The sequence below is a fragment of the Hemicordylus capensis genome, chromosome 5, assembly GCF_027244095.1.
Source record: "Hemicordylus capensis ecotype Gifberg chromosome 5, rHemCap1.1.pri, whole genome shotgun sequence".
Classification (NCBI taxonomy): domain Eukaryota; kingdom Metazoa; phylum Chordata; class Lepidosauria; order Squamata; family Cordylidae; genus Hemicordylus; species Hemicordylus capensis.
The window spans coordinates 46,196,439-46,215,961 of record NC_069661.1 but is presented as its reverse complement, the minus strand read 5'-3'; the positions used below and the strand labels follow the sequence as shown (position 1 = coordinate 46,215,961).

The 19,523-nt window shown below is 44.8% G+C and overlaps 1 protein-coding gene across 1 annotated transcript in view; it reads right to left on the bottom strand.

Moving 5' to 3' along the window:
* FGF2 (fibroblast growth factor 2) overlaps positions 1-15,115 on the bottom strand; it is a 38,551-nt gene extending 23,436 nt beyond the window's left edge. The window contains exon 1 of the mRNA XM_053256595.1: positions 14,664-15,115. Coding sequence (XP_053112570.1) covers positions 14,664-14,847 — 184 coding nt within the window. The 5' untranslated portion in view covers positions 14,848-15,115. The remainder of the gene's footprint in view (positions 1-14,663) is intronic.
* Positions 15,116-19,523: the final 4,408 nt, after the last annotated feature.

Below are 19,523 nucleotides of genomic sequence, written 5' to 3'. Positions count from 1 at the left end.
CGGTGGAGGGGGTGCAGATTAACCTCTTTCCCATGCTATGGTCCCAACAAAAGTTGTTCCCTCCAATCTCAAACTGCTATTTATGCTAGGAAGAAAGCTACTTGGCAGCTTCCTCCTTGGGCCTAATAGCAATTTGTGGGGGAGTGAGTTTGCTGAGACCACAGTGCAGGTAAGGTTTTGTCCCCATTCACCATGCCATGATGATCCCAGTCAAGATTGCCTCTCCTCTCCCAGAGCATTTTTTTTAAAAGGACCAAAACACAATGACACCACTGTAGCTGGATAAACTGAACTTGATGTCTTAAAGAAAGAGGTAGGGGCATCAGAGATCTACAATTTCATCATGCAGAAATGTCTGATGGGGAAGGAAGATCAATGAAAGAATTATTAATAGTTTTAAAGATTTGGTTGGTTTTTTGTGTGTTGGTTGCCATTAGGTTTTTATAGCTGAATACAATGGTGGTTTCTTGGGCTATTATTCTTGATTAATAGTCCAAGTAAGAATGCAAATTATGAGAAAATTGTGCATAATGTAAGTGTGTAACTTCTTTATCAGTGACTGTAAGACTTCTGATATTGCTCTCCTCAATATCAGAAGTCTTATAGTCACTGATATTCAAACTGCCCAAACTGATGACAGAAAGTTTTTATTGGGGATATTCAGTTGTTAGCAAGGTTTTTGAACCAATATGAAACCAAGGCAAGTTATACTAAAGTAGTGAAACTTCTAACCGACAGATTTGGGGGGAATGTATCAGTTATTAATGTCCAGATGCTAAGGCTGAACTTAGTAAAAGGATCAGCCAATAAGAACCACTTGTATGATGGTCTGTGAGATCCACATTGATAGTCTGCAGTCTCTGGGAGCTGTCTCAGATATGGGAAACATTAGTGCTCAGTACAGAAGAAGATCCTTAGAGAGATAGCACTCGATCAACAAAGATAGCAAAAACATGTGGAAGTTTTCTAAGTTTCTTTCAAAATGAGAGAGATAGCCGAGATCAAACTGCAGTTCTGATTAAACATGAACTTAGGGCAGCATATAGCAATACTCCCTTAAATTACAAACAGAAACCAATGCAACGTTATCCAGTTAAGAAGAAAGGCAGGGTTATCACCGCGTCTGCTGTAACTCTGTACACAGTACCTACAGAAGCAGCCTGCATGCAGTGTGATTATCCTAGCCTCATTAAAGATTATTGTTGTGCTTTGACTTCTAGAAACAAAGGAGAAGCTGGAAAAATAACAAGCAGAATTCATCTGTGAGGAGACAGCTGATGACACCATTATATCTCCAATAGTCACCCCATTCCAGATAGACTTAAACCAAATATCACAGTATTATTACAAACTGTGCAAGCTTGGGCTCAAGGGACAACAGGAGAGATCATTGTACTAGACAGAAAAAATGAAGGCACACGCATGTGTGCACGTGCACACACACACACAACTATGCAGCAGCAAGGCAGGACACTGGATGGGGAGAAGACTTGTATGTACACACTGATCCACAGATGAAACCAGTCAGGCAGTATCATCCAAAATGATCCCGAGTGTCCCTTGCTCTTTTCTCAGAGTTGTTTTGATACTGAGCCAGTTCAAATTATATTGCCTTATATACATTATATTGCCTTATATTGCCTTATCAAATTATAATGAAAAAAGAACAAGTAGTAATTTTAACTTGGGAAGGTGAAGTGCAGAATTGACAGAGGGGAGTATCACTACAGTGGAGAAAATCTGAAAGAGTCTTTATCAACAAAGACTAAACAAAGAAAATGCATAATAGCTAAGGGTGGAGGAAAGAAGAGAACAGGTCAAAATGGGGGCAAAAATGCTCAGATTAGATTTAACTGAATTGCTGAAAGAGGAGATATTGACATCAAGAGACAAGGAAGAAAGAGGCACAATTGGGGTGGTTGGTTCCACACACACACACCCCAATAATCTCATCTCACAAATGTGTATAAAAATGCAAGTATGAAACATAAGTATACACAATGTGTATAAAATGTGTATAAAATGCACAAATGTATATAAAAATGCAAGTATGAAACATAAGTATGGAAGCTTGATCATTTTATGGCAGATAATATTGACAAGGTATCCAATTATTTCTTTAAAAAAACAGAGACCCTTTCCTAAGCAGGTAATCAGCACTGCCAAACCGGACAGCACCAACCATATATTCAGCACTGTACATAAGTGACAAGATTCATATATATATGGTCCAAGTTGCTAGACTGAAATAAAGTTGGGCATCTGCTTCTCAGTCTCCATCACAGTTTTTAGAAAGGAAGTGAAATCTTTGCTTTTCACCCAGGCTTTTATACAAGTGTTGTTTTTGTTGCTGCTGCTCTGTTATGGTCTTATTGTGTACATTTTTTAAAATTTTTAATTAGATTTGTAGTTTTACATTCCAGTTTAACATTTTTATTGTGTAACTGTTTTATTTATAATTTTATACTGTTTTAAAAATTTTGTAAACTGCCTTGAGATTGCTTTAATGAAAAATGGTATAAAAATCTAACAAATAAATAAAGTTATCTGCACATATGTTTTGTTACACATATGGGTCCCAATCCAACAAAGGGAGTGACACATGAGATTCTGCTTCTACATACAGATTATCACCACTGGATCAGAATAGGACCAGTAGGTCCCATGATGGTTGAGGGGCCTCGACCAGTGTCTGGCTTAGCCAACCCCCAATGATCCAACTGGTTTATGGGGTACATAAGAAGTTATGTGCTTTTCTTCTGGCTACAGAATCAAGATATTTTTAAAGATTTCTTCCTTCCCCACTCCGCCCCCACCCCACCCCACCCCCTGCAAACACACACAGAGCACTGCATTTATAGTTACCAGATTCTGTCCTGGAAAGCATTCTGGAAATGCTTTCCAGAACATTTCCAGAAGGTCAGGGACAGCCCCCTGCCCTCCTCCCTATTACTAGTACTATAGATTCCTCCTTTGAGGCTGGAGGCAGCCTATAGCCCTCCGACTAGTAGCCCTTGATAGACCTCTCCTCCATGGAGAGGAGACTCCTCTTAAGCCATCCAGGTTGTTGGCTGTCACCACAGCTTGTGGCAGAGATTTCCATTGGATGATTATGCAATGGAATATTATGAGATATTATTTCTTAGTGTATGTAACAAGAATAATGTAGCATAACAAATGTGTTATTAACTCTCTTGCCATTCTGTGTACATTTTACTAAGGAACACTAGTGCTCCTTTTGTGATTCCTCAGTCTTTACAAACCTATCAGGTGATAATCATATACAAAACAAAACAACTTGAGCAAAACTAAGGGCGGGTTCAGTCATCACGGAGAACCAGCGGCTCGGCCAAACCACTGTTTCCCAAAGTATGCATGGGAGCTCAACTTCCAGTTGCCATAATTGGGTGTACCATCCGAACCTGCCAATGTTGGCATATTCTGTTCTTCTTGCAGTTCCAGACTTGACATCTTTAACCAAGATTTGAAGCAGGTTACAAATGTCAGGTTCAGAACCTCAAGTAGGGTAGAATATGCTGACGCTGGCAGGTTCGGATGACACGGCCCATGTCAGCATCTCCTTCCCAACACTAAAAGGCAGGCTCTCCCATGCACTCCAGGAACCGGCAGTTCTCTATGACATCAAAATTCACTCATACTGGATTTTGTGGATTATAACAATTTCTGTGCGCCGTGCATTGTACACTCAAACACTACTGTGCTTTCTGCTGCTCCTTTCTGGTCAAAAACAAAAGCTGAGAAGAAACTGCCGCAAATAGAGCTTACAAAGGGCTGAATTATTAAGTCAATTGCCACTTTCAGTCTTCATAACAAATCTCAAGTGATGCGAGTTACTGGCTGACATACAGAGCAAGGATGCACTTGTGTAGTAAGAAAGCAGACTAGCAGAACTTCCCAATTAACTGCACCATTGCAGTGGGAAAGTAGCCATTTTTATGTTCTCCCCTTTCCCAAAACTACAAATATTTCTCTTTGATCCCAAATACAATTGCCTGGAACAGAATAAGTAAACTGCTATTGTCTTTACTCAGTTTTAAAGAATAGTGAGTAAATAAGATTGAGAAATCCATGTCATAATAAAAGCCCTGCTGGATCAGGCCCAAGCTCTATTTAGTCCAACATCCTGTTTCACACAGTGGCCCACCAGATGCCTCTGGGAAGCCCACTGACAAATGTTGAGGGCATGCCCTCTCTCCTACTGTTACTCCCCTGCAACTGGTATTTAGGTGCATCTTGCCTCTGAGGCTGGAGGTGGCCTTTAGCCCTCAGACTAGTAGCCATTGATAGACCTGTCCTCCATGAATTTTTCTAGACCCCTCTTAAAGCCATCTAGGCTGTTGGCTGTCACCACAGCTTGAGATTTCCATTGGATGATTATGCAATGAGTGAAAAAGTACTTCCTTTTGTCAGTCCCAAATTTCTTGGCAATCATTTTCAAGAGATGAACCATGGTTCTAATGTTGTGTGAGACGGACACAAATTTATATCAATGTTCTCCACACCATGCATGATTTTATAGACCTCTATCATGTCTCCCCTCAGTTGTCTTTTTTCTAAACTAAAAAGCCCCAGGTGTTGTAGCCTTGCCTCATAAGAAAGGTGTTCTATGCCCTGATCATATTGATTGCCCTCTTCTGCACCTTTTCCACCCTCTTCTGCACCTTACAATGTCCTTCTTAAGATAGGGTGACCAGAACTGCACACAGTAATCCAAATGTGGCCACACCATAGTTTTGTATAAGGGCATTATAATATTAGCCGTTTAAGTTCCAAACCCCTTCCTAATGATCCCTAGCATGGAATTGGCCTTTTTCACAGTTGCTGCACATTGAGTCAACACTTTCAATGAGCTGTCCACAATGGTCAGTCACTGACAGCTCAGATCCCATCAGCATATATGTGAAGTTGGGGACTTTTGGTCCAATATGCATCATTTTTACACTGGCTAACATTGAACCGCATTTGCCATTTTGTTGCCCATGCCAGTTTGGAGATATTCTTTTGGAGCTCCTCACAATCCCTTTTGGATTTTACTACCCTAAATAGTTTTGTGTCATTTGCAAATTTGGCCACCTCACTGCTTACCCCAACTTCTAGATCATTTATGAACAAGTTAAAGAGCACTGGTCCCAGTACCGATCCCAACTTCTTACTTCCCTCCATTTAGAGAACTGTCCATTTATTCCTACCTCTATTTCCTGTCCTTCAACCAGTTACCAATCCATACATGCTTGTCCCTTTATCCCATGACTGCTAAGTTTTCTCAATAGTCTTTGATGAAGAAGCTTGTTGAAAGCCTTTTGAAAGTCCAGATATACTATGTTAACTGCATCACTTTTATCCACACACCTGTTGACATTCTCAAGGAACTCCAAAAAGTTAGTGAGGCAAGATTTACCTTTGCATATGCTCATTATCCTTCAGCAGGGCATGTTCTTCTGTATGTTTAACAATTTTATCCTTGGGAATGCTTTTCATCAATTTGCTCAGAACAGATGTTAAGCTAACCAGTCTGTAATTTCCTGGATCCCTTTTTGAAAATCGGTGTTACATTGGCTACCTTCCAGTACAGAGCCCTTCTGGTACAGAGCCAGATTGTAGGGATAGGTTATATATTTTTGCAAGGAGGTCGGCAGTTTCACAACTGAGTTATTTAAGGAATCTAGGGTGGATGCCATCTTACCCTGGTGATCTGTTAATTTTTAATTTTTCCAGACTGTTTAGAATAGGAGGAGCCAGTGTGGTGTAGTGGCTAGACCCCTGCTAACTTGGCAAAGAGGCACCTTTTAACATGGTGATTCTCTTTATTTAGCAGGGGGAGAGTAACTGGCCCTCTTCACCCCCAGCACAGGACTACAGGTGTCTATCTTATGTTTCTTTAAGATTGTGAGCCCTTTGGGGACAGGGATCCATCTTATTTATTTATTATTTTTCTGTGTAAACCACCCTGAGCCATTTTTGGAAGGGCAGTATAGAAATCAAATTATTATTATTATTATTATTATTATTATTATTATTATTATTATTAATGCAACATTACTGGGAACAGCCTATATTCTGCGATGATATCTATAATAATAACAGCAACAACACTGATAATAAAATTCAGCCATCCCAGGTACTTGGGAAAGACTCGATGTCTGGATAAAACAAATCAGTCAATAACACCTATCTGACTGTGTTAATAATAATGATGATGATAATAATAATAATAATAAAGAGTGCTGGACTAGGACCGGGGAGGTCTGAGTTCAAATCCCCATTCAGCCATGATACTTGCTGAGGTGACTCTGGGCCATGATACTTGCTGGGTGACTCTGGGCCAGTCACTTCTCTCTCAGCCTAACCTACTTCACAGGGTTGTTGTGAGGAGAAACTTAAGTATGTAGTACACCGCTCTGGGCTCCTTGGAGGAAGAGCAGGATATAAAATGTAAAAAATAAATAAATAAAACATCGTCTCTCATCACTTCTATCTGATTCAGTTCTTCAGCCTCTGTCCCGGAGAAGCACGGTTCAGGCACAGGTACACGCTCAGGATCCTTTGCCATGAAGAGAGATGCAAAGAACTTGTTTAGCTTCTCTGCAATCTCCATATCCTCCTTAATCCCTTTCACTCCCCAATGGTCCAACCACCTCCCTAGCAGGTTTCCTGCTTCTGATGTATTTAAAGACATTTTTGTTAAAGATGAGTTTGTTCCTCAAACTCTGTTTTCACCTCCTTTATTGTCTCCTTGCATTTCTTTTGCCCATTTGTGTTTCTTTTACGTCCCCTTAGGATATGTGATCAGTGTGATTATTTTAGGACTACCCTGCAAATAAAGCTATTAATGTTTAGCCATATGGTTAAATACCGGTTCAGATTAAATCAGCTCCATAAACCATTTACTCTAGGATTCTGTTTCAGCTAGCAGCTGAAAAAAGTATCTTCTAATGTTACAACTTTTGCTCATGGGAATACACAAGCCACTGCAGTGACAGCAAGGGTAGCCTGAAGGACTTAATCCCATGTCTCCTCACAAACCAGGCAAGGATATAGTGAGAATCCCAGTTGCAAATTTGCATACTTGACTCACAAAAATAAATAGGTATAAGTCCAATAGGTATAAGTTCCAACATTACACTTTTGGCATATGAGCAACTTGCAAATATACTCATGTGAGTAAAACTAATGTCAGTAGTGGAAGTACAAAGTTTGTTTAAATGTTTAAACTAGTTATCCACCTGCTCATCCCACCCTCACTGCTACAAATCCACTTTAGTCTTTTTCCAGTTTCACTTTGTGACTATCACCAGACAGGTTTGGAAAGAATGAGGAATCTCTTAAAAGAAACATCATTAAATCTTAGCAATATGGACAGAGTGACAAGAGAATTAGTAATATTATTAATTCTCCAAGATGGGCCACTCGTGGGGACGTGGTAGAAAGGAGGCAATTGGCTCACAGAGTTTGCAAGCAGAAGCACCTGATTGGGCAGTGGGGATTCCATATGCAGATAGGGAGAAGGAGCCTGTGAGAGCAGAAACACCGTGGTGATTGGGCAGTGGGGATTCCATATGCAAATAAGGAGGAGGAGCCTGTGATGGTTAAGGTCAGTTGGAATGCAACTGTTACTGGTCGGAAAATGTTCTTGATTGTAGAGGAGAGGAATCTATCTATATATAAAAGGATAGCAGACAGGGGTTTGCAAAAAGACAGGTCATGAGGGAGGAAAGAGCCCCTTCAGGAGAAGGAGGATGCCGTTGTGTGAATTAAATGAGGAAACAAGATGAACAAAATCTGTTAACTCAGGGAGGGAGGGAGAGAAAAAACATGAAGGGAGGGAGAAGAAAGAGTGGGGAAGAGCGAGTGGAGGAAAGAGAAAGAGAAAAAGAAGAGAGGGGGAAAAGAGACAGAAGGAAGGGCAAGGGACGGGCCTGAGCCTGTCAGCAGCCTGAGGAGAATGAGCGGCTGTGGCAGCACTAGCAACAAGGAAGGGCCCAGTCAACCACTGCTGCTGTTTGGCGCTACTGAGGCCATTGTCAGAGGGAGGCAGTCAGGCAAGGGATGGGCCTGGGTCTGTCAGCGGCCTGAGGTGAATGAGCAGCCATGGTGGTGGCAGCAGCGAGGAATGGCCCGGTCAACCACTGCTGCTGCTCCTGGAGGGAGGAGCAGGAGCGGGATTCAGGTGAGGGTGGGGAGGTCTCTGGGGTTAGGGGGCTGCAGCTTGGCCAATAGGCGACAGCAATGCTGCAGCCATGACCAAGAAGAGTGAGGGAGATGAAAGCAACAGGGTGGAGGAGGAGCAGGAGTGCGGCTCAGGTGAGGGTGGGGAGATCTCTGAGGTGAGGGGAGCAATCAATTACTAACGCGCAGATGCTCTAGAGCGTGCAAGAGTTCCAGCATTGAAGCGGAGAGAAATAATGGAGGCAATCAGGATGCAGAGGTGGAGGGCCGGCAGGCGAAGCCCCTCCAGCCAGAAGAGGTGGGTGGACGGCGGGCGAAGCCCCGCCGGCCAAGAAGAGGAGGCAGTGGCGGGGAGAAATAATGGTGGCAGCAAGGAGGTGGGCAGATGGCAGGCAAAGCCCTACCAGCCAGGAGGAGGAGGAGGTGGGAGGCAGTGGCGGGATGGCCTGGCCCTGACCCGCCCAATGGGGAGAGCTGCAGCCAGCCAGTGAGCCAGCGAGCGTGCTGCGGGGGGGAACGAGCCAGCGAGCGCGCTGCGGGGGGGAGCGAGCCAGCGAGAGCACTGCGGGGGGATACTACAGGCTCCCCTGTAGTGGATAGGGCCAGTTTGTGCTGGGGGTGGATACAGGGTGGATTTGATTTAAATCACAATTTAAATCACTAGCAGGGTGGATAAAAATCAAAAAAATCCGATTTAAATCAAAAAAATCCGATTTAAATCAAAAAATCTGATTTAAATTTTAAAAAATCCGATTTTTTTTATTTAAATTGGATTTTTTTGATTTAAATCGGATTTTTTTTATTTTTATCCACCCTGCTAGTGATTTAAATCATGATTTAAATCAGTTTGATTTAAATCAAATCCACCCTGGGTGGATACCACCAGCACTTGCAAGCCGTGGGGAGCAGTGGCACGCCGCCCAGCATCCCGAGTGGAGGCTGCCCCGCATACAGCACTCACCTGGCCTTTGCACATGTATGGTGGCCATTTGCATGGTCAGCAACACCATGCTAACCACACAAATGGCCACCACACATGCACAGAGGCCAGGTGAGTGCTGTAGGTGGAGCAGTCGCATCTTGCAGGTGCTGGCGGTATGGCCGGTAAGGAGTTTTAAAGTTATCTGAGGAGGTGGACAGGCTGCTTGGAAGGTTAAGGCCTACCACATATGTCCTCAACCCTTGCCCTTCATGGCTGGTGAAGGCTTGTAGGGAGGGACTGGGTCCATGGGTGGCAGGGGTGGTGAATGCCTCTTTAGAGCAGGGGTTGGTCTCCCCTTGCCTGAAGGAGGCAGTCATTAGGCCCCTCCTTAAATTGGACCCAGATGACTTAATTAACTTTTGACCAGTTTCAAACCTCCCCTTCTTGGGCAAGGTTTTGGAGAGTGTTGTGACATCTCAGTTCCAGGCAGCTCTAGATGAATCTGATTACTTAGATCCTTTCCAGTCTGGCTTCCGAACTGGATATGGGACAGAAACTACCTTGGTTGCTTTTGTGGATGACCTACGCTGGGAGATAGACAGAGGGAGTTTGACTCTGTCGATCCTCCTGGACCTCTCAGCTGCTTTCGATACCATTAACCATGGTATCCTGGGACGTCTCTCTGGGTTGGGACTTGGAGGCACAGTTATACGGTGGCTCCATTCCTACCTAGAGGGTCGTACTCAGAAGGTGGTGCTGGGGGGTGCCTGCTCCTCCCCTTGGCCTTTTGCCTATGGGGTGCCACAAGGATTTATTCTGTCCCCCATGCTGTTTAACATTTACATGAAGCCCCTGGGAGAGGTCATCCATAGGTGTGGGCTGTGGTGCCATCAATATGCTGATGACACCCAGCTCTACCTATCTTTTAAGTCAGCAGACACCAGGGAGGCAGTGGATGCTCTGAACCGGGGCTTGGAGTCTGTTCGGGACTGGATGGGGGCAAACAAGCTGAAACTTAATCCAGATAAGACGGAAGTGCCCTGGGTTGGTAGAACTGATCATCCAAGTAATGAAGTAAATCTGGTGTTGGATGGGGTCACGCTCCCTCTGAAAGACAAAGTCCGCAGCTTGTGGGTGCTTCTGGACCCAACACTGTGCTTGGAGGCGCAGGTGGCAGTGGTGGTGTGCAGAAGCGCCTTTTACCAACTACAGCTGGTATGCCAGCTGCAACCTTACTTGGAGAAGTTGGACCTGACCTCAGTCACTCATGGTAACATCCATATTGGACTACTGCAATGCTCTCTACGTGGAGCTGCCCTTGAAGACTGTTCAGAAGCTTCAGCTGGTTCAGAATGCTGCCGCAAGGATGCTCATGGGTGCAGGTCGCTTCACAAGTATTACACCCATCCTGCGTCACCTTCACTGGCTACCAGTCCGCTTCCGGGCTAGATTCAAGGTGCTGGTATTGACCTTTAAAGCCCTACACGGCTTGGGGTCAGGGTACCTGTCAGGCTGCATTTGCCCATATGACTCGGCCCTCCGCTCATCATCTCAGGCCCTGCTCATGACCCCGCCCCTAACAGAGATCTGGTTAGTGGCGACTAGAGACAGGGCCTTTTCGGTTGTGGCCCCTCTGCTTTGGAATGCCCTCCCTGAAGAGCTTCGCCATGCTCCCTCCCTCAGTGTTCTTAAAAAACATCTTAAAACACACCTTTTTAAGGAGGCGTTTTAATAGTCCATTATTATTTTGTTATATCTGGTAGGTTCTTTTATAATGTTCAGTTTTAATTTGAACCTAATGATTGTGGTTTTTAATTTGACAACCTTTTCCCTTCTTTTTTTTTCTTTTCTTGTTTAATTTAGTTAATTTTATTACTTTTATTGTATCTTGTGTCTATCTTATTGTTGTGAGCTGCCCCAAGCAATAGTGAACTGGAGGGGCGGGGTATAAATATAATATAATTAATTAATTAATAACTCTTGCCACCCCATCCCCCATACCAACCTCACTGGCCACTACTGGATAAAGTCTCTCTATGAGGATCAGATATTGTAGTAATAATGCAGGGGTACAAAACATTGGCCTTCCTGCAGATATCGGCCTAGAGCTTCCATAATTCTTCACGCTTAGTCATTCTGGCTGGGGATTATAGGAAGTGTAATCCATAAACAACTGGAGGGCCGAAGTTGTGCAGTCCTGTAATAATGCTTGGGGAACTGAGCAACTTGTCAGGAACCAAAGCTAGAGGTACAAGTTAATAAGGTTTGGGCCATACTAACTTGGAAAGAGGTGCTGTGCTATACAGGGCATGCCTGGGATTGTCAGGGAATCAGGTAGCTTAGGCTGGTGCCCATGCAGAGGATTCAAAGTAAGTATAGGCAGCAGAACCGTAAGTAAAAGATAGAATTGCAGGCAGTGCAGCTGTGAATAGGCTCAAGGTTTTACACAGAATCCAAGACAATGGTAACATCTACAGGTGCTACAAGATAATGTTAAATGCAATGATGGGGAACGTATGGAAGTTGGCACAACTAGAAATTTGTAACTGAGACAAACAAACTCCAGATGAAATTACACCATCTGAGCAAAGTTATGGTGGTGGGTGCAAGGGAGATAAGAAAAGAGACCTGAGATTACATATGTAGTCTGAAGTGGTGGCTGAAGCTGAGGATGATAGTGAGGTCCAGCTGCACAGGGGGTAGGTCTGAGAAGAAGTGACTACACATCTCTTCTCTAAAGAAGTAAAGCTGGAGAAAGTAGGTGCCAGGTGCCACTATTATATTTACTTACTTATTTGATTTATATACCACCCTTCCAAAAATGTAACAAGGAATGTGAAGTGGCACACTGTGCCAACACCATGTGAAGTGGCACACTGGGGCTAGGAAGGTAGGCCAGGAAGACGATACACACAGAGGGCAGAGGAAGGATTAGTGGGTAACGAGAGGAATCATATCCAATGCAGAAGGATCCAAACCAGGTTGGATAATGTGAGGGGATGATGCAAGGATGACTGAGTTAGAGAAATGTTTGCAAGGGAAATAACACACACAGTGCACTGCAATCATGGGATCAGTACTTCAGTCAGTTGATATGCACGGATTGTCTGAGGGAGGGGGAGGGAGCTCAAAGTAACAATGAGAGCTAAAAAGTCCTAGGTAGGGTGACTGGCAGAATGGCACTAAAAGGGACAGATCCTGGTAGCCATGTTAGCAGTAGTGTGCGATTCCTGTAGTGCCACACAGTCACTGCTTTTCTGCTTTGAGTTGCAGGTGTGATTGCATCTCGACTTCCACACCTGCATATTTGTGTGCGCATTTCTGAACTATGAAAAAAGCCCATAAAGGTAAAGTGTGCCATCGAGTCGGTGTCGACTCCTGGTGACCACAGAGCCCTGTGGTTTTCTTTGGTAGAATACAGGAGGAGTTTACCACTGCCATCTCCCATGCAGTATGAGATGATGCCTTCCAGCATCTCCCTATATCTCTGCTGCCCAATATAGGTGTTTCCCATTGTCTGGGGGATTCGAATCTGTAACCTCTGGTTTTTACCCACTGTGCCAGTCTATCTAAAAAGACAAAAGAGTAGTGCTAAAAACAGTGCACATCCGTAGTCACTGCATAGCTATACTGCTGTCAGAAAAACACAGTTATTATTTATCATTATTGTTATTTTTAAATCATATTTTTATACTGCCCAAAATGAGAGTTCTCTGGGCCGTTTACAAAACAATAAAAACCAATAAAAAGTTAGCCAGTACACACTGACAATGATAATGACAACAGTGATGATGACATTGTGTGAACTTCCTGAAAAGAGTGAGTGAACAAAGTATGGCAATCCCAGTCGAAATACCCTGGCTGACATGCTGACTAACAAAATGCGCAGGTAATAAGGGACTGTGGGGAATGCAATGGAGGGCTCGTACACAACACCCCCAGTTCCTCTACACACCCACTGTTGTGGGTGAAACAAGTGGGCAAGTAGGTGAAACATTGCCACTCTGCTCATGCTCTGGAAGTGCTCTGGAAGAAAGGAAACACATCACTCACCCTCAGTGATGTGTTTCCTATCTTCCAGAGCACCTCCAGAGTGCACAGAGTGGTGATGTTTTGTTCACTTGCACAGCATGAGTGTAGAGGGACTGGGGAAGTGTCATGTGAGCCCCAGTCATGTCCCAGCAACCCTCATTACCCATGCACTTCATTAGTCAGGATGTCAGCCCATTTTATACAGTTGGCCTTAGACTGCCGTAGGGAAAAAACAAGAGAATCTTGTGGTGCCTTAAAGACCAACAGATTTATTGTGGTGACATGAGTTTTCATGGACTACAGTCTACTTCATCAGATGAAGTAGGTTCCGACCCATGAACACTTATGCTACAATGAATCTTTAAGGAGCCACAAGGAAGTAAGAAGAAAGCATACTCATGGAAAGGACATACTCCACACCAATTCAGCAGCAGGGATGGGGCCAAAGAAGAGAATTGCTGGTACACACAACCTGATGCAGAAAGAGGATGGTGAACAGAGTGGCACTGAGCACTGGGAGATGGCTCTTGCTGTTGGGATGATGTGACATACCACAAGGGGCAAAGTTGACATCAGTCTGTACACAGGAAGAGGGAGAAAGGTGGTGCGAGGAAGTTTGTGGTGGCTAGTATATATTATGCTGAGCGAAACAGGACAGCAGTGGGGTAGAGTACAGTCAGTGGGGCATAGAGAAGGTTGTGGGAATTATAACCAGTAGGGGAGGGCCAGTGACAGAGGGACCACATGGTTGCCAGTAGGAGTCAAGATTCGTAATGAAGCTCAAAAGCCTGGCCCAAGATATATCTAAGCTTCATGGTATGGGCAATACCATCCTGGCGCACATGATAAGGAAGGGGTCACACTGAGAGTATGTCTGTCATGACATTTGTGGAGGACATCCTGACACACTCCCTTTAAGCAGGGGCGGGGGGGCTGTTTCTCTGGATGACCCTTCTACACTTATGAAAGGCAGTATAAAAACTGAACTATAAATGAATGAATGAATAAAATACAAGCACTCCAAATATCTGTTTCAAAGTATGTGCTGGGATGGTATCACCCATACCAGTCCATGTCTGAATATCTGCATGTGCCTTCATTTTAAAAGTAAACCAGAGTACAGGTCCCCTCAAATGCACGGTACACACAGGAAGTGTACTGCTGTAGGTGCATTCAGCATAACAGATGAATAACTGTATGAGTGTACAGTACATGCATCTGTGCACACATACATTGTACACAGATAGTACGTGTGTTGAACATAACGTGTGAATAGGGCTGTGTTTTACTTTTTAAAAGAACTCTTTTTTCAAAAAAAAAAATCCTCCTAACAGCCCAAAATCACCTGTAATGGGGCTCCACTCTCCCCACACCTTAGCTGACACCCTGTGGGGTGTTGCCACATAGGGAGGGCAGAACTAGTGGCAAGGAGGGCCGTTGATTCACGCCCGGTTGCTTTGGTAGGGGGCGAGCAAGCGAGTGGGGTCTGGCGGGGGGCGGAGACGGGCCGGCGGGTACTCACTGTGCGGGTCGCTCTTCTCCCGGACTCCGTCTACTCTGCCGTCGGGGTTGATCCTCAGGAAGAAGCCTCCGTTTTTGCAGTAGAGGCGCTTGGGGTCCTTGAAGTGCCCCGGCGGGAAGGTGCTGCTGCCGCTGCCGCCGTCTTCGGGCAAGGCGGGAAGGGTGGTGATGCTCGCCGCCGCCATCCCTCCCGGGGCCGCCCCTGCCGCTCGGGGCTCCCCGCGGGGTGCCCTTCCGCGGCTGGCACCCGCCACTGCCACCCCTCGCCGGCTGCTTCTGCCTCTGCCGCGGCCCCCCAGCCTCGCCTCTCGACGGCTTCTCCCTCTGCCCCCCAGCCTCGGCGCCCGACGACGGCTGCCCCCGCGGGAGGGCCGGCGGCGGTGGGCGTGCGGGGCGGGCTGGCTCCCCCTTTGCCAAGGACACCGGGGAGGTGCGGCAGGAGGCTCTCGCCAGCCCGTTTATGGAGCTGCGCAACTCGCGGCTCAAAGGGACTTTTCACCGGCCGCCAGAGCCAGCCCCTTCGGCTGGAGTGCCCTGGCCGCTGCTGCTGCCGCCCAGCTTGCGCAAGGAGGGAGGGAAGGCGGGAATGGCCGCCTGTTGCCGCTTGCAAGTGTGCGGCGGGCCCCTCAAGCAGCGCTATTATTTACTTGTTTGTTCCCCCTGGCCTCCCGCTGCTGCTGCTGCTGCTCCTCCTCCTCCTCCCTCCCTCCCTCTCCTTGGTTCGTGTCTTCTGCTGGGCCGGTCCTCTGCCTGTTGTCCGCTCAGACTGGGGAGGGAGGGTGGCGGTTGCTGCTGCTGCTGCTTGCCTTCTGGAAACTGGCCGGGATGGAGAAGCAAAGAGGTTCCCTCCTCCACATCCCTCCTTGTAACCCTAGCCTGCCCAGCACTTGCACACACTGTGCAGCCTCCGATTCGCCCTGGGCCAAATTCCCACAGTGCCCGCCGCATTGCATTCTCCCGCCTGTGCAGTCCCACAGCTTGGTGCCCGACCGACGCGATTGGTCCAGTGAGAGCTGCTGAAGACCAGCCAAGAAGCAGGCATGAGATGGGGCCAAGAGACCACCACCACACTGCAGCCCTCAAAGCAGGGCCGGCCGCCCATCAGACTCCCTCCCGCCCCAGGGCATGCAGAACAATCCAAGCCACTATGTTTAAAAAGAAAGAAAGAAAAACAGGTGCTTGGAGAGCCAGCGGCTCCATTGCACTCATGCGAGCACACATGCTACAAGGAAAGGCCAGGCTGGCCAATATTATGCACAGAAAGGAAAAGAAAACGTGCCATTCAGCGACTCGGTGGCCACACTGATGGGTGGGGAAAGCTGTCTTTCCTTATTCTAGTGGTTAAAATAAACGGCTGTGGCGAGCTAGGCCTGCAAATATCATCCGAGAGAGGAAAGAAGTGGGAGGTGGGCATGTTACCATTGCAATACCGCTCTACAAGGGCAGTCAAGCTTGTAGGACACGAAAGCTCTAGTTTTGCTCTTATGGAGCCTTGAGAGCTGCATTAGCATTTCTGCTACTACCGGTACTACTAATGGAGCTATGAGAGGGAGGTCCCTGAAATTAAGCATAGTAGTGGTCTTGAAGAACGATGCTTAACTCTTTCTCCATGCCATTTTCTTCAACTAAACCCTCTCTATGAGAAACTGCTGCTACCCCATGACAGAAAGATGGCTAGGGTCTGCCAATTTGATTGATAGATTGATTGTTCAGTTTCTATACTGCCTTTCATAAGACATCCCAAGGCGGTTTATACAAATTAAAGTACAATAAAACTTCATTAAAATCAGATGAAAACATTAAAAACAAAACAATAAAACCCTTTTCAGCGAAGGCTGAAAATCCCAATGATATAGTAGGTGAATATTCAGCCTCTTAATTTTAAATAATAAAAAATTAAAAGGAAACTTTGAAACCTGTAAAATAGTGAAAAATTATAGTTCAGAATGACAAAAATAGGACTGACCACTAAAAGGCAGGGGGAGGTATCCAGAGGTGCGAAGAACAAATAATATTAGCACTTTTTAAAAAAAAAATCTGCATTGTCTTATTGCATGGAAGTGTAGCAGGATTGTGCCCACTAGCCTTGTCCCCAAATCTCATGTGTTCAACAACAACACTGACAGTACAGATATGAAAGTAAGAACGGCTTAAATGTTGGATTTTTGGAAAGTTTAATACATTCCGGGGTTTGCACCTTTGAATTGTTTTCCCCTCCCTGTATCAGAATCACATCCCATACTGCATTCACAGTCACAACAGGTACACTAGTGAGAGAGAAAATTCATTTTTGTTTGGGCAGAATAGTGCAATAGTTCCATTGCAACATGATGTTCTATTGGAATTGTTATTGGCATTTTCTTATAGGTACATATGTGTGAAAAGCATTTTCAAGATTGGCCATCCACTTGGATGTAATAGTTATAAGAGGCAGTCAAAGTGCATACTGATTATATCCAAGAAATGGCCAATTAAAAGAACCACCTGTAGTTACACTAATGTAGTGTCAACTGTAGTTACCCAAATATAGATGGAAGCATGGCTATAAACAAGGGGGAAATACAACAAGAATACAGCAAGCAAGTATTCACCAGCCTATATTCCTCCAAAAGCCCTTCTTGCAGTCAACATTTTTTTGTAACGTGGAATGATTTGACACTATCTGGCTGTTTTGCTTTTGCTATTTATTCTCTGTTTCAGTCTTAGAGCTCAGACTTACCATAAGCTGTTGAACTGGGACCTATATTCCTCATGTAAAGAAAATATTTTGCATTCAGATTAGGAAATATATACTTACTATAAATAATACAGGTGATATGGAAGAGATAACTGTTTCAACCCTATGCACATTTCTTGTGGGGGATAGAAGGGGAGCCCTACTGAATATGATAGGACTCACATTCAAACAAAATCGATAGAACTGGACTATAATAATGTTTTGGTTTTTATAGACAAAAAGTCTAATTTTCCTTTAAGTGACAGCTGTAATTTCTAGTGTGTAGAAATTAGACAAAAAGTCACCTTTCAAAGTGGTGGTTCTCTTATATTTCGCATTGGAGGAGCAAGTGGTCCTACTCAGCCCCAGCACAGCATTTTTCCAGTGGTTGTTGCTGGTCCCTTGCACACTGGGGGGCCTTCTTCTTCTTCTTCTTCTTCTTCTTCTTCTTCTTCTTCTTCTTCTTCTTCTTCTTCTTCTTCTTCCACTTTGAGAACTTACACTGAAAAGTGGTATATAAAAAGTAGTGGTGGTGGTGGTGGTGATAGTAGTAGTAATCATTGGATACTCTGTCCAAAACACATATTTGCATTGTGATGGAATAAAAACAGATATTACTGTGACTGTGGTTATAGAAAACATTTGAATCTATCAACCCTTTGAGGCAAACCCCAGAATCCAGTAAAAAATAATTATTCTGGCTTTTCTATACAGAATAGTGTAAAGACCATGATTATATAATCACTGTGGTAAAATAATTCTTACATTTTAGTAAAATCGATGTCATTTTTGTAAAATTGATGTTGAGGCTTATCATAGGTATGATGATGGGCTGGGAATAGCAGAATGTATTTGGGCCTCCTGAGACAGATAGGATCAAGCCACCTTCATTTCAAGAGAATAGCTGAGGCTTTTACAAATTCACTCGTACTCCAAAAATTGTTTGAATTGTAAATGAAAGCTCTTTCCTTTACATGTGTGCCATGCAAGGAATACATATAGTCTAATGACTGGAGATATAGATGTTTTCAAAAATGCAGGCACACCACCAAAGGTCTGCCTTTGGTTTAGCTTTATTAGTATGTTGCATTCTTCATAGGATGTCTTGCAGTTCCCATATTATTCAATGCAGGGCCAGCTCCAGGTTTCACGTGCCTCCTCCTACCTAGGTGGGCCCCAAGAGAATCACTGCCATTGCTACACAAAGATATAGGTACAGAGTGGTCTCAAGGACCAGCAGTAGGCCCTACTGAAATACCTCAGCAGTAGCCTGATGATGCCAGTCCTGGTTAAATGGAAAGAGAAAGAGATTGTACTTAACAATAACAGGCGAACATAGAAACAGCTAGTTAAGATGTGTTGCATGGTGTCAATTTGTCATGACATTAATTCTATCATTTCATCCAGTTGCTTGTCTCTATGCTTAATCCCTGTAACCCAGGGTGGCCATGTGGCCCAGGAGTGGTCATCCTAAGACTCTCCAGCTGTTGGATTACAACTCCTATCATTCCCAGCCTGGGTGGCTGGGGATTATGGGTGTTGTAGCTTAACAACTGGAGAGCCTGAGGTTGGCCATCCCTGAGGTAGCCTCTGTTCATTCACTCACCCCCATGGGTGCCTTTAACAGCTGAGCTTATTCTGCCCACTCCCAGAAGCCTCCCTGGTTGCAGCTGCATCTCCAGGCTTGGAGATTGCACTTTTGCTATGCTCAGGAGCTGCACTACAATGTGAGCTCCCAGTTTATGTTATACATGGGGACAAGTTGCTTAGTTGGCAGTGGACTGGTCGCCCCTAGATTTGGCTGCAAACCCCACAAATTGGGAAGGGGATTAAATCCACACTCCTTTTTGTGAAGGGGCCCTGGCCAAACAGACTCCAGAACTAGCTACTGCGGGTTATCTGGCATCCAAGATCATTTGGGTCTTAGGATGAACTCTAAAACTCCCCTCATCCTCTCTCAAGAGAGATAACAGCTGTTGCTAATGAAGCAATTAGGCCAGGAAGAGAAGGCAGATAAGACAAGTGCAACAGCAGACTCCATTACAATAGGGATGTATTAGTGACATAACTTAGAATAGGTGCCCATCAAAACTTTTGATAGAACTATTGGGAAGCTCTTCTCAGAGCAGAATACTGTTGGATGCA